General features: G+C 41.7%; 1 protein-coding gene across 1 annotated transcript in view; it reads left to right on the top strand.

Annotated features, from left to right (window-relative positions):
• Positions 1-3302, top strand: part of LOC121306865 (gap junction beta-1 protein) — a 6280-nt gene extending 2978 nt beyond the window's left edge. Inside the window, exons 2-3 of the mRNA XM_041238842.1 lie at positions 1312-1386; positions 2177-3302. Of these exons, the coding sequence (XP_041094776.1) occupies positions 2225-2965 (741 nt within the window). The 5' untranslated portion in view covers positions 1312-1386; positions 2177-2224 and the 3' untranslated portion in view covers positions 2966-3302. The remainder of the gene's footprint in view (positions 1-1311; positions 1387-2176) is intronic.
• The last annotated feature ends 8851 nt before the right edge of the window (positions 3303-12153 follow it).

Here is a 12153-nt window from a genome sequence, read left to right on the forward strand (position 1 = left end):
GGGAACATTATTCAGCAGCTTTCACTGGACTCTATGAAGCTGAGGGAGTTCATTCTATATAGAGGGGGTGCAATTCAATATGTTAACAAGGGAACATTATTCAGCAGCTTTCACTGGACTCTATGAAGCTGAGGGAGTTCATTCTATATAGAGGGGGTGCAATTCAATATGTTAACAAGGGAACATTATTCAGCAGCTTTCACTGGACTCTATGAAGCTGAGGGAGTTCATTCTATATAGAGGGGGTGCAATTCAATATGTTAACAAGGGAACATTATTCAGCAGCTTTCACTGGACTCTATGAAGCTGAGGGAGTTCATTCTATATAGAGGGGGTGCAATTCAATATGTTAACAAGGGAACATTATTCAGCAGCTTTCACTGGACTCTATGAAGCTGAGGGAGTTCATTCTATATAGAGGGGGTGCAATTCAATATGTTAACAAGGGAACATTATTCAGCAGCTTTCACTGGACTCTATGAAGCTGAGGGAGTTCATTCTATATAGAGGGGGTGCAATTCAATATGTTAACAAGGGAACATTATTCAGCAGCTTTCATTGGACTCTATGAAGCTGAGGGAGTTCATTCTATATAGAGGGGGTGCAATTCAATATGTTAACAAGGGAACATTATTCAGCAGCTTTCACTGGACTCTATGAAGCTGAGGGAGTTCATTCTATATAGAGGGGGTGCAATTCAATATGATAACAAGGGAACATTATTCAGCAGCTTTCACTGGACTCTATGAAGCTGAGTGAGTTCATTCTATATAGAGGGGGTGCAATTCAATATGTTAACAAGGGAACATTATTCAGCAGCTTTCACTGGACTCTATGAAGCTGAGTGAGTTCATTATATATAAAGGGTGTGGAATTCAATATGTTAACAAGGGAACATTATTCAGCAGCTTTCATTGAGCTTCGGGTGAAGCTATAAGATGTCATGTAATACAGAAGATTAGCCAGAGAACGCATTTACGCACGTGGTCTTGTCAATCTCAGGTCTGGGTTGTACTGAAATAAATTTAACTTGCTTAAAAACAAACAAACCCCCCCCCCCCCCCCCCCCCCCCCCCCACCCCCCCCCCCCCCCCCCCACCCCCCCCCCCCCCCCCCCCCCCCCCCCCCCCCCCCCTCCCCCCCCCCCCCCCCCCCCCCCCCCCCCCCCCCCCCCCCCCCACCCCCCCCCCCCCCCCCCCCCCCCCCCCCCCCCCCCCCCCCATTATGTGAAAAAAATGATTTTATTTGTTGATGTACCCTCCTAACTACAGAAGTAATTGTCAATGTTTTTTATTTTTATCTGTTTGATAGGATATAGTTTAGATTTGGCTTCCTGGTACACTGCAGCGTCTGTTTCTCTTGACTACAGCGACCCCTACTGGCCAGGTGAGCTCAAACACCCGCAGGGCAGCCCACTGTCCTCTAGGGGGCAGTATGGTAAAGGAAATATGGCGTGATGTTGCACAGCAGTGTGATCCCTTCCCTTAATCAGACACACCTGAGCTTGTTGCCTAGACACACTGGGGGCTGATCAAACTGGTAGTAAAACCTGGACTGGATCACACTGCTGTGCAACATCATGCCATATTTCCTTTACTATACTGCCCCCTAGAGGACAGTGGGCTGCCCTTTACATTCTTGAGATTGTAAATCAGAGATACCTTCTCATTGTTTTAAACCAAGCTAGATCCAGGTCCTGGGAAGGACACGATCCCCTCCGGGTTTTACCAATGATATAATGAACTCTTGCAAGGTTTGGATGGAGGCTGAATGAATTGAAAACCTGTGGTTCTCAATCCTGATCCTCGGCGACCACTGCCTTCCTGGTTTTTGTTCCAACCAAGCTCTCAATTACTTAATTGAGCCCTTAATTGAACTACTAATTAGCTTAATCAGACTTTTTAAATAAAGTAGCTCATAAAAAGTTTAAGAATTTAAGTTTATGATAAATTGAAATCTCCACCTGTTTAAAATCATTAAAAAGCTCAGTGTAGCCTAATTATTAGTTAAATTCGATTATGTAAATGAGCGCTTGGTTGGAACAAAAAACAGGACCAGGATTCAGAACCACGGAGTTAAACCATTCAGAAGGGTGGGGTTGTTGGAACAAAGACCAGGATTCGAATCGGAACAGCTTGATGTTACCCCCCCCCCCCCAAAACTATTCTTTCCGTAGGCAGACAGGACAGACCCCGGGGGTACGGTCGAAGATCGAGGCTTGGAGATGGCCGCTATCGTCACGGGCCTGGTGCCCATCCTGAAAACAGCAGTAGAGGCTTCTACGGATTACAAAGGCCGGACTCTTTGGTTCGGGTTTCTGAGTGTTCGGCTGGTCACTCTGTATGTGGCTGAGATGCCGTGGGGGAAGCTGGACACCGATTTCCAGTGCAACACGACGGCAGAGGAGACCGAGTTCTGCCGCCGCTCCTGCTTCAACCAGCACTTCGACGTGCCCGTGGTGATGCTGTGGAACTTCACCTACGTGCTGTTCAGCATCTCTGTCCTGTTGATGGAGCTGCTTGCCTCACAGCTGCGCCACTCCCTGATGAAGCGGAGCATGAAGCGGGACCCTGGCGGGCAATCGGGTGGCGAGGACTCCCTCGTGGGGGTCAAAGGGCACAGCCTGGCCAAGAAAGACGTCATGATCGACTTCCACAAGCAGAAGACCACGCTGGTGGTGTACCTCCTCTGTGTGGGCATGCGAATTGGCATTGAGGGGTCCTTTCTGTCCATCCTGCTGCTCTGGCACTTGCCCAAAGTTGATGGGTTGCCCATACATTGCAGCACAGCCCTCTGCCCCGGGCCATTCCAATGCTTTGTGCGGTTCGATTCCGAAAAACGCATGTCTATCTACTCCTTGGCAACCATTTCCACCACCATCGTTTTCACAAGCATAGTCTTCTTCCTCTACTCCATGTGCCACTACTTGGTTATCGACAGGAGCAAGCTGGAGAGTGTGGTTTGAACCGACGCTTCACGACCCCCTTGTCCTGTGGGGGGCGCTGTGTATTCGAACTGAGCTCTCCTTTGCTGAACTAGACCCTTCGCTGAACTGCTTAATTAGACCTTCAATCTAATTAAGCAGTGATCAGTTCAATGAATGGGGTCTGGTTCAGAGAAAACCAGCTGACACAGAGCCCCCCGCAGGATCTGGGATGAAGACCACTGGTTTAAAAGATACACAAACCCATAATGCAGGCAATTATCAATAAAGGCAATGTATTGAATATAATATACAGCACTAGACCCTGATATTGATGTGATCCAGCCCTCTGAAACGTCTTTATAATATACAGCACTAGACCCTGATATTGATGAGATCCAGCCCTCTGAAATGTCTTTATAGTATACAGCACTAGACCCCGATATTGATGAGACACAGCCCCCTGAAATGTCTTTATAATATACAGCACTAGACCCTGATATTGATGAGATCCAGCCCTCTGAAATGTCTTTATAATATACAGCACTAGACCCTGATATTGATGCGATCCAGCTCTCTGAAATGATTTTATAATATACAGTTGTCTACAGGGGTCTGTTGATCGTTGTTCTTGCCTGTGAGAAGTGTTTAAATGGTCAGGTCTTAAATAAATCTGGTTGATTTCCCAAAACCAGAAAAGCTGTCCTTCCTTCACTTTTACAACTTGAATCCTGTGTCTGTTTTTTGTTTTGTTTTGTTTTGTTTTTTTAATTCACGCAATTTTAATGCAAATTATTAAACTATTTAGCTCTTGCACGTTGTTTTGTGATTTTTTTTTTTTTTTTGTACACTGTATGCTCTTCAATTACAAGCAAATAAAAATGCATTTACAATTTGTGGATTTTTGGTTTTGTTTTTTCTTCCTTTGGCTTGCGTTTGCAAAAAAAAAAAAAATGTTTTGTTGTAAAACCTGAAGATTATATGAAAACACATACATTAGTCAAAAAAAAAAAAAATAAATGCCAGCCCTTTTCTTTATATAAGGCGGGGAAACATTTTTGCGTTGCACGGTGCACTGAAGCTTGAGCAACACTCATATGCTTCCCCATTATTTAGCATCAACCCACATACTGTAAGTTAAACAAGTATTCCATTTTGTTGTAGTTCTGTTTTCTACGTGTATTACGGTAATAACGTTAATGCAGCAAATAAGAAGTGATTGTTTTTAATAAGTTGCTTAAAGCATTCAATTCCTTTTGAAAAATCAATCCCCAGTTTCTTATAATCAGTTCTAACACATCGCTGTTCTCAAGTTTGCACAACTGTGGCATGCTGTTGAAATTCTCTCTCAAATACGAATTGACCCCCGCCCCCCAACTCTGATTATGATCTTGTATTTTCGGATACCACCCACGACAATTCATTCAGCTGTTACAGCAAAAAAAAAAACAAACAAAAAAAAAAAAACACACTTTTCCAACTGCTGGCGGTCTAGCATGTGTGTCTTTCAAAACTGCACACCTTTGACACCGGCGAGAACCAGTTGCAGAGTTATTTAGTTCAGCTTTTTGGGTCAATGTCTAGCACCCCTCCAACAGTTCTGAGCTCCAAGCCCTCAAAACAAATAAAGACTCATCCGATAACTCCTCCTCTTTTTCGCCGTCTCCTTGGCGATGGCGGTCGGTCCATCCAAAGCTGAAGGACCGTCTTCAAGTCTGGAGTACATTTTCCGAAGACCTTTCCTGCTGCACTCGTGGACCAGCTTCCTCCAGAAGCCTCCTGCTTGCCTCTGGGGCAGTGCGCTGGTGGTTCCACAAAGTTCTGGAGATGTTTCTCCTGCCGTTGGGAACGCCCCCTTTTTCCCGGAGGAGAAGATCGCAGACCAGCGGAACGCTGGTTTGGGTGGGCCGTCAAAAGCCCGGGAGAGAGATATGGGAGTTTGACAGCGGAAGCAGGTGGACACGGGGGTGTGGTCTTGCTCTTCTGTCCTCAGAAAAGTCAAGCAGGTCCAACACAGCCAGTGGCCGCAGAACAGCCGGTGTCCATCCAAACTTGAGCCATCCAGCACTGCCCAGCACGTCAGGCATCGCGTGTCAGCTTCTTCAGCGCTCTGCGGGCGGGAGATCGGATGGTACTCCATGGTAACCAAAACTGAAAACACAGGAAGTGACATATTACTGTCTTGTTAAAGGACGAGGGGCTAAACCAGTCTAATCCCACTGAAAACCCCTTTCATTAAACCATGCCCTATTATTCTGTTTAAACCAGGGCTGGGAATCAGACTCCCGCTGCACAGCAGTGTGATCCAGTCCTGCTTTCACTAGGAGTTTAATAATCAGACTCCCGCTGCACAGCAGTGTGATCCAGTCCTGCTTTCACTTGGAGTTTAATAACAAGACACACCTGAGCTTGTTAGCTAGACACACTGGGGGCTGATCAAGCTGGTAGTAAAACCTGGACTGGGTGACACTGCTGGGCAATAGGAGTCTGATTCCCATCCCTGCAATAATAATGCTGGTTATCATCACAGGGGTGGGAATCAGACTCCCAGCTTTCGTTGGACTTGAATTCATTCTATATAGAGAGGGGGATGCAAAACTTTTAGCCACAGCTGGAGTTCCTGCTCCACCCCCCTCCCCCCTGCTGGTCAGTGACAGATGAGTCCTGTCTCCTCTGAGGTCGTGAGGGGGTCAGGGAAGCTGTGACCTGTGACACTGGACACTGCGGTCAGTGCCATTGGTTACAACTGAGAATTTTTGGAATGTCTATTTTTTTTTTTTTTATTACCAGGGCAGAAAATCTCTCCATTGACATTATCTACAGTCTGCAAATACTCTTCACCCCCCCCACCCCCAACCCCCACCCCACCCTCTAACGCTGTCTGCAACAGGAGTGGGAAATCAGACTCCAGTATTGCCACAGCAGTGTCACCAGTCCAGGTTTCACTACCAGCTTGATCAGCCCCCAGTGTGTCTAGCTAACAAGCTCATAGTAAAACCAGGAATGGATCACACTGCTATGCAATGGGAGTCCTATTTCCATCCTTGCAACAACAATAAGTCTCTTCTGGCATAGCAGTTTTGATCATTTTCAGGTCGTTTTTCCACTGTCTGTCTGCATTGCTATTGAAGATCATTGAGGGTATAGTTGGCACACTGTGGTCCCATTCTACCAGCCTCGCCCTATTGCAGCTGCCCTATACTTGTGCTACCATTGCCCCTCAGTGTAATACAGAACCATTATTGCAGTGCCACTGTCTGTCTGCATTGCCATTGAAGATCACTGAGGGTATAGTTAGCACACTGTGGTCCCATTCTACCAGCCTCGCCCCATTGCAGCTGCCCTATACTTGTGCTATCATTGCCCCTCAGTGTAATACAGAACCATTATTGCAGTGCCACTGTCTGTCTGCATTGCCATTGAAGATCATTGAGGGTATAGTTAGCACACTGTGGTCCCACTCTACCAGCCTCGCCCCATTGCAGCTGCCCTATACTTGTGCTGCCATTTCCCCTGAGAGCCACTGTCTGTCTATCAGCCACTGAAGATAATTTGGTAAGGTTAATCATATATCATTCTCCCACTTTGTAATTCCACATTCATCCCGGGAGAATGTGTGGAATCTCTTTTCCGTGATTCCCATACCCCCTCGGTGGTCCCCTATAGCCCGGAATTCAGAACTCCATTGAGAGGAATGACCCGGTCGCATTCCATCACTACCAGACCACCCAAGGAAGCAACTAGCCAACTGGCAGCCTAGCCAACCACTAGCAAAACCTAACGAGGCAGACTCTGCTACTATTTCATGTATTCTGCTCTTTCCACTGTATTTAATGCACTATTTCATGTATTCTGCTGCTATCCTGTATTCTGCTCTTTCCACTGTATTTAATGCACTATTTCATGTATTCTGCTGCTATCCTGTATTCTGCTCTTTCCACTGTATTTAATGCACTATTTCATGTATTATGCTGCTATCATGTATTCTGCTCTTTCCACTGTATTTAATGCACTATTTCATGTATTCTGCTGCTATCCTGTATTCTGCTCTTTCCACTGTATTTAATGCACTATTTCATGTATTCTGCTGCTATCCTGTGTTCTGCTCTTTCCACTGTATTTAATGCACTATTTCATGTATTCTGCTGCTATCCTGTATTCTGCTCTTTCCACTGTATTTAATGCACTATTTCATGTATTCTGCTCTTTCCACTGTATTTAATGCACTATTTCATGTATTCTGCTGCTATCCTGTATTCTGCTCTTTTCACTGTATTTAATGTATTATGCATTGTTTTTTACTGTATAGCATGCATGAAAGGTGCTATATAAAATAAAGACTGATTGCTTGAATGATTGAATACCCTCTATCCCTTTTAACAGCGTGCCGTCTGAAAACACATTTCACTAGCAGCCTCGTCACTAACCTCAAACAACTCATCAAACGCCGAATGTTTTGTTTTAAAATTCATATTCTTACCTCCTTAAAGAGAGCTAAGCATTATATATATATATATATATATATATATATATATATATATATATATATATATATAATATATATATAAAGTTGTGCATGCTGCTGCGCTGGGGAGACCATATCAAGGCTGATCCTCAGAGCCAGCATTGCATGATAATATAAATATAAGTTTATATAAAATAATGTTAATTAGAATTAATATAGATTTAAAGATATAAGTAAAAGTGATGTCACAATATAGAACACCATTACATCATGTAAGAATAAATCATGGATTTGAATATAAACAATAACAAGTAGTTGTCATGCCGTCAAACACCTATAAATACCTCCAATGTTTTGATTCAAACACACGCTCCCTTGAGAAAGATATGTACAACATATCGAAACGTTGGGCAGCTGGCTCTTTGAGCTAAATATATATATATATATATATATATATATATATATATATATATATATATATATATATATATATATATATATTTAAGAAGAAAGAAAAACACAACGGCTTAATAAAACATGAGATCTTACCTACAGTGTCCAAAATATCGTTGCCTGTAAAATCCACACGCAAAAAAACAGCGCGTTTGTTCAATTTAAAAGCCAATATTCTTTGTTTTTTGGGTTTTTTTGTTTTTTTTTGGGGGGGGGGGGGGGTCTAAAAGCGCTGTCCTTTCAAATTTCCAGACACCTTCACCATGCGTTATTGAGAAGGACTTTGTAAACGAAGCTGGCTGTAGACGCATTAGGGTTCGTTGAAGAATCGCTTTCTGTGTTACAGATTATACATTACAAAACTCTCCTCACGACTCGAGAAAGAAACTACAGATGTCTTGCTTCGGGGCCAGTATTTGAACCACCCATGTCCCGAGCCCCTACCCACCCCCCACACCCACCCCACCCCTACCCTGGTGACCACCTACCCCCCCCCCTGAGGGGATGGGGGACTAGACTGGGGGATACTGCCCAAGAAGGTTACCATCTGATGACGGGGTTCTTCAAATGGTCATTGACGTCATTAGCATTTCAAAAAGCGCAAAGGCGGAGAGGTGGGGTGGAGGTCGAATCAAAATGTCACAAGGTCACAAATTTAGCCCGGACACAAACGCCCCAGGATTCCTAGAATGAAGGTAATATAATTCCCTTTTTTTATGTATATATAAAGAAATGTGTGGATGGTCCATTTAACAGCTGGCGATGATACAGAGCTACCCACATACCCATACCAACAACAACAAAAAAACCCACCAAAAACGAAAAAAAATCCGAACGCAAACTGTGTGACGTCATGTTATCATGTTAAGAGTGGTCAATCTTCTAGAAGTCTAACATTGACAGGTTTATAATATTAACAACACAGCGTCCTATTTCGAGAACAGTCAACGTGGCGTAACCCAGAGGAGGTCCTATTGGAAGGGACTCTGCAGCAGACTCGTTAGACCCCCTAGTCGCTTTGCGATTGATTGATCTGTTTTTTTTTTGTTTTTTTTTTAATGAATAGGCAATAGCAGACTGGGACAAGGAATCCCACGAGATTCCACCCTGCTGAAAGGGTTAATAATGCTTCCAGATTTTGGTGTTACCTGCAGAAAGGCGGACGGGTCGAACGTGTTACTGGCGGGCCCCGGCATGCAGCTTTGCAGCCCCGGGGCGGTGGTGCCGAGACTTATCCATCAGCACTATTTAAAAAAAACAAACAAAAAAAAACCACTCCATCTGCAGAGGATCAATCATAGCTTAATCGGACAGGAATGCATGAGCTGTCTTAGATGTCTCTCGCACACTCCTCGTTAGTCAAAGACTCGATTTATCTTTATCAACGGCGTGATCTTCCCTGGTCAGGAAGTTACAGCCCTTCTCGTTTGGATGTTAATGGGGGGGGGGGTAACGCTATAGGAGAGGACCCCCCCCCCCCCAGCCCGCCCTATGGAACTAAACATATATTTAAAGTTTGTACAGAGAAACTATATATATATAGCCAAATTATTTCATTTAAAAATCCCATTTATTTACTTCATTTTTAAGATGCCCTCCCAAGACGTTGAATACAATTTCCAACTTCAAATTGATCTATCGATTTATTTATCGGTGGTTACCGTGACGTAAATCCCAACCTGCAAAGGAAGATATTGCGAAATGATGATGCAAACTAATTAATAATATTTAGACAAAGCGCGTCGTTGTCAAGGTCAGCAATGGAAACGAGAATCGTTTTTTAAGTCCTGTATTATTCACCCTGCATATAACGCGTTGTTCATTCTGTAAAGCGCTTTGTGATGGTGAAAGGCGCTATATAAAAATAAAGAATACGCTATTATTATTATTATTATTATTATTATTATTATTATTATTATTATTATAAAAAAAAGCATTTTTAAAAACGTTTGAAAATACTTGCGCACAGAAAACACACATATATATTTGCATATAAGATTATATTCATCCACAAACCAACACAATACAGAAAAGAGCTTTTTTACACAGAGAATCGTGATGGTCTGGAATCAACTCCCCAGTAATGTTGTTGAAGCTGACACCCTGAGATCCTTCAAGAAGCGGCTTGATGAGATTCTGGGATCAATCAGCTACTGACAACCAAACGAGCAAGACGGGTCGTTTGTAAACTTTCTTCTGCTGCTCTTGTGTTCTTAATAAGTACGCTAGCCAAATCTTTTAAAATCAAATTTTAAAAAAATATAATCGTTAGCTTATTTTTTTTTTTTTTGTAACCTGGATCGATTCAGTGTTATTGCATTTTATTGATAGATATAGAAAGCCTCCATTGTAACATTTTAAAATAGTTTTCGAATTTGTATCATTTCATTAAAAGAAATGTCGAGCTGTTTTACGGTTATTTATGTATTATATTATTATTATTATTATTATTATTATTATTATTATTATTATTATTATTAATATTATATTATTATAGTATTTTTTAATATAGTAAAGTACACCATTAGCTCGACCATAATTATTATCGTATTAATTATTAAAATACAGTCAGATATGAGGTTCGGTCAAACAGAGTAACACAAGCAAATAATTCTTCTTCTCCGTTTTTTAAAAGTCTGTCAGCGCTCTTGTGGAGCAGAGGGTCGAGTCATTAATCTCAGCGTGCTTTCTGAGCGGCTCCACTTATTAACCCAATTTAACAGAGAAATTCAATATAAAAAATGACGACTATGGGCTGTAAGATTTATTATTATTATTTTTTAATATTGTAAAAGATTTCTGGTCGAAACGTTTGTCACCAGAACGCATCATCATTCTAAACGCAGCGTCGCTGAGAATGTAAATGCAAATTATTTTTAGTTTACAAAAAAGAACAGAAGGATGTCATACTTAGCAAAGCGCTAAATGTTTTGGAAGTTTTATCTGAACGGAGGGGACTCGCATCCCCCCCGGGGGGGGGGGTGTAATTCAAAAGATTAACATCTGGATGTCTGGACACGGCGCTCCGTTTCCTTTCCGTCCTCGCATGTTTGTTTTTTTTTGTTTTTTTTTTTATCTCTATCACATTTTGCTTTAGGCTTTATTCGGTGCACCCTGAGGCTAGACGATATACCAACAAAAAAAAACAACCAACAAAAAAAACACATATCTATCCGTGTAGCGTTATTGCATTTGGTCTAGGCACAGCGAATCTGACCAATTCTACAGTCAACCTGAATCAAACTCGACAATTCTTTGACGCTAAGGTCTGCAAATAATTTCTGTTGCATATCAAGTTGCAAATAATATATATATTATTATATATATATATACACACACACAATTATTCGTATTATATTAAAATGTATTCTAGTAGCTAGAAAGATCCGTGTTGTTGCTGCCACCTGGCGGTAGTTGTCGGCATTGGATATTGTGTTTTTGCCTTTGCAAATTCAAAAAATATATTTTTTATTTTTGTTTCAAAATAACTCGTTTTGAAAAACAAGAGAGTTTTTCAAGAAGATTACAAATGCAGCTTTTTATTACTTCCAAACAGTATATTAATAATGAAAATATATATCTATATATATATATTATATATATATATATATATATATATATATATAATTATATTATACATATATCTAACATGTAGAAGGTTGTATAAATAAAGTAATATAATAATAATAATAATAATAATAATAATAATAATAATAATAATAATAATAATAATAATAATAATAATAATTCTCTCACAGTCTTTAAGATCAATATAATTCTTCAGAATGTTTTTTTTGTTTTTATTAATAAGGGGTACAAATGTTACAAAAATATACCTAAAAACCATTGTACATTTTTTATGGCTCTGACCCTTGTGCTGGTTACACGTAAAAAGCCAAGGGGGGGGATAGAGAAACGGACTTTAGCCAGAAGGCTAGCCGCCCGAGTAGTATCGTATTTGTCGCTTGTAACCAGAAGGTCCCCCGGTTCAAATCCCAGCTCAGCCACTGACCCCCTGTGTGTGACCCCGAGCGAGTCGCTGAACCTCCTTGAGCTGCGTTTTTGGGGTGAGGCGTTGTTGTAAGAGACTCTGCAGCTGATAAATAGCTCACACGCCCCAGTCTCGTATCTTGTAAAGAGATTTAAAGAAGACTCCCGTTACATGCACGTTGAATCCAGTCCTGGTTTAATAATAACCCATACCTGAGCTTAGGCACTGTGGGCTAATCAAGCTGGGAGTAAAACCTGGAATGGATCAACCTGTGCGATAGGAGTCTGATTCCCATCCCTGTGATGATAACCAGCCTTATTA

This window comes from Polyodon spathula, chromosome 50, assembly GCF_017654505.1.
Source record: "Polyodon spathula isolate WHYD16114869_AA chromosome 50, ASM1765450v1, whole genome shotgun sequence".
Lineage (NCBI taxonomy): Eukaryota > Metazoa > Chordata > Actinopteri > Acipenseriformes > Polyodontidae > Polyodon > Polyodon spathula.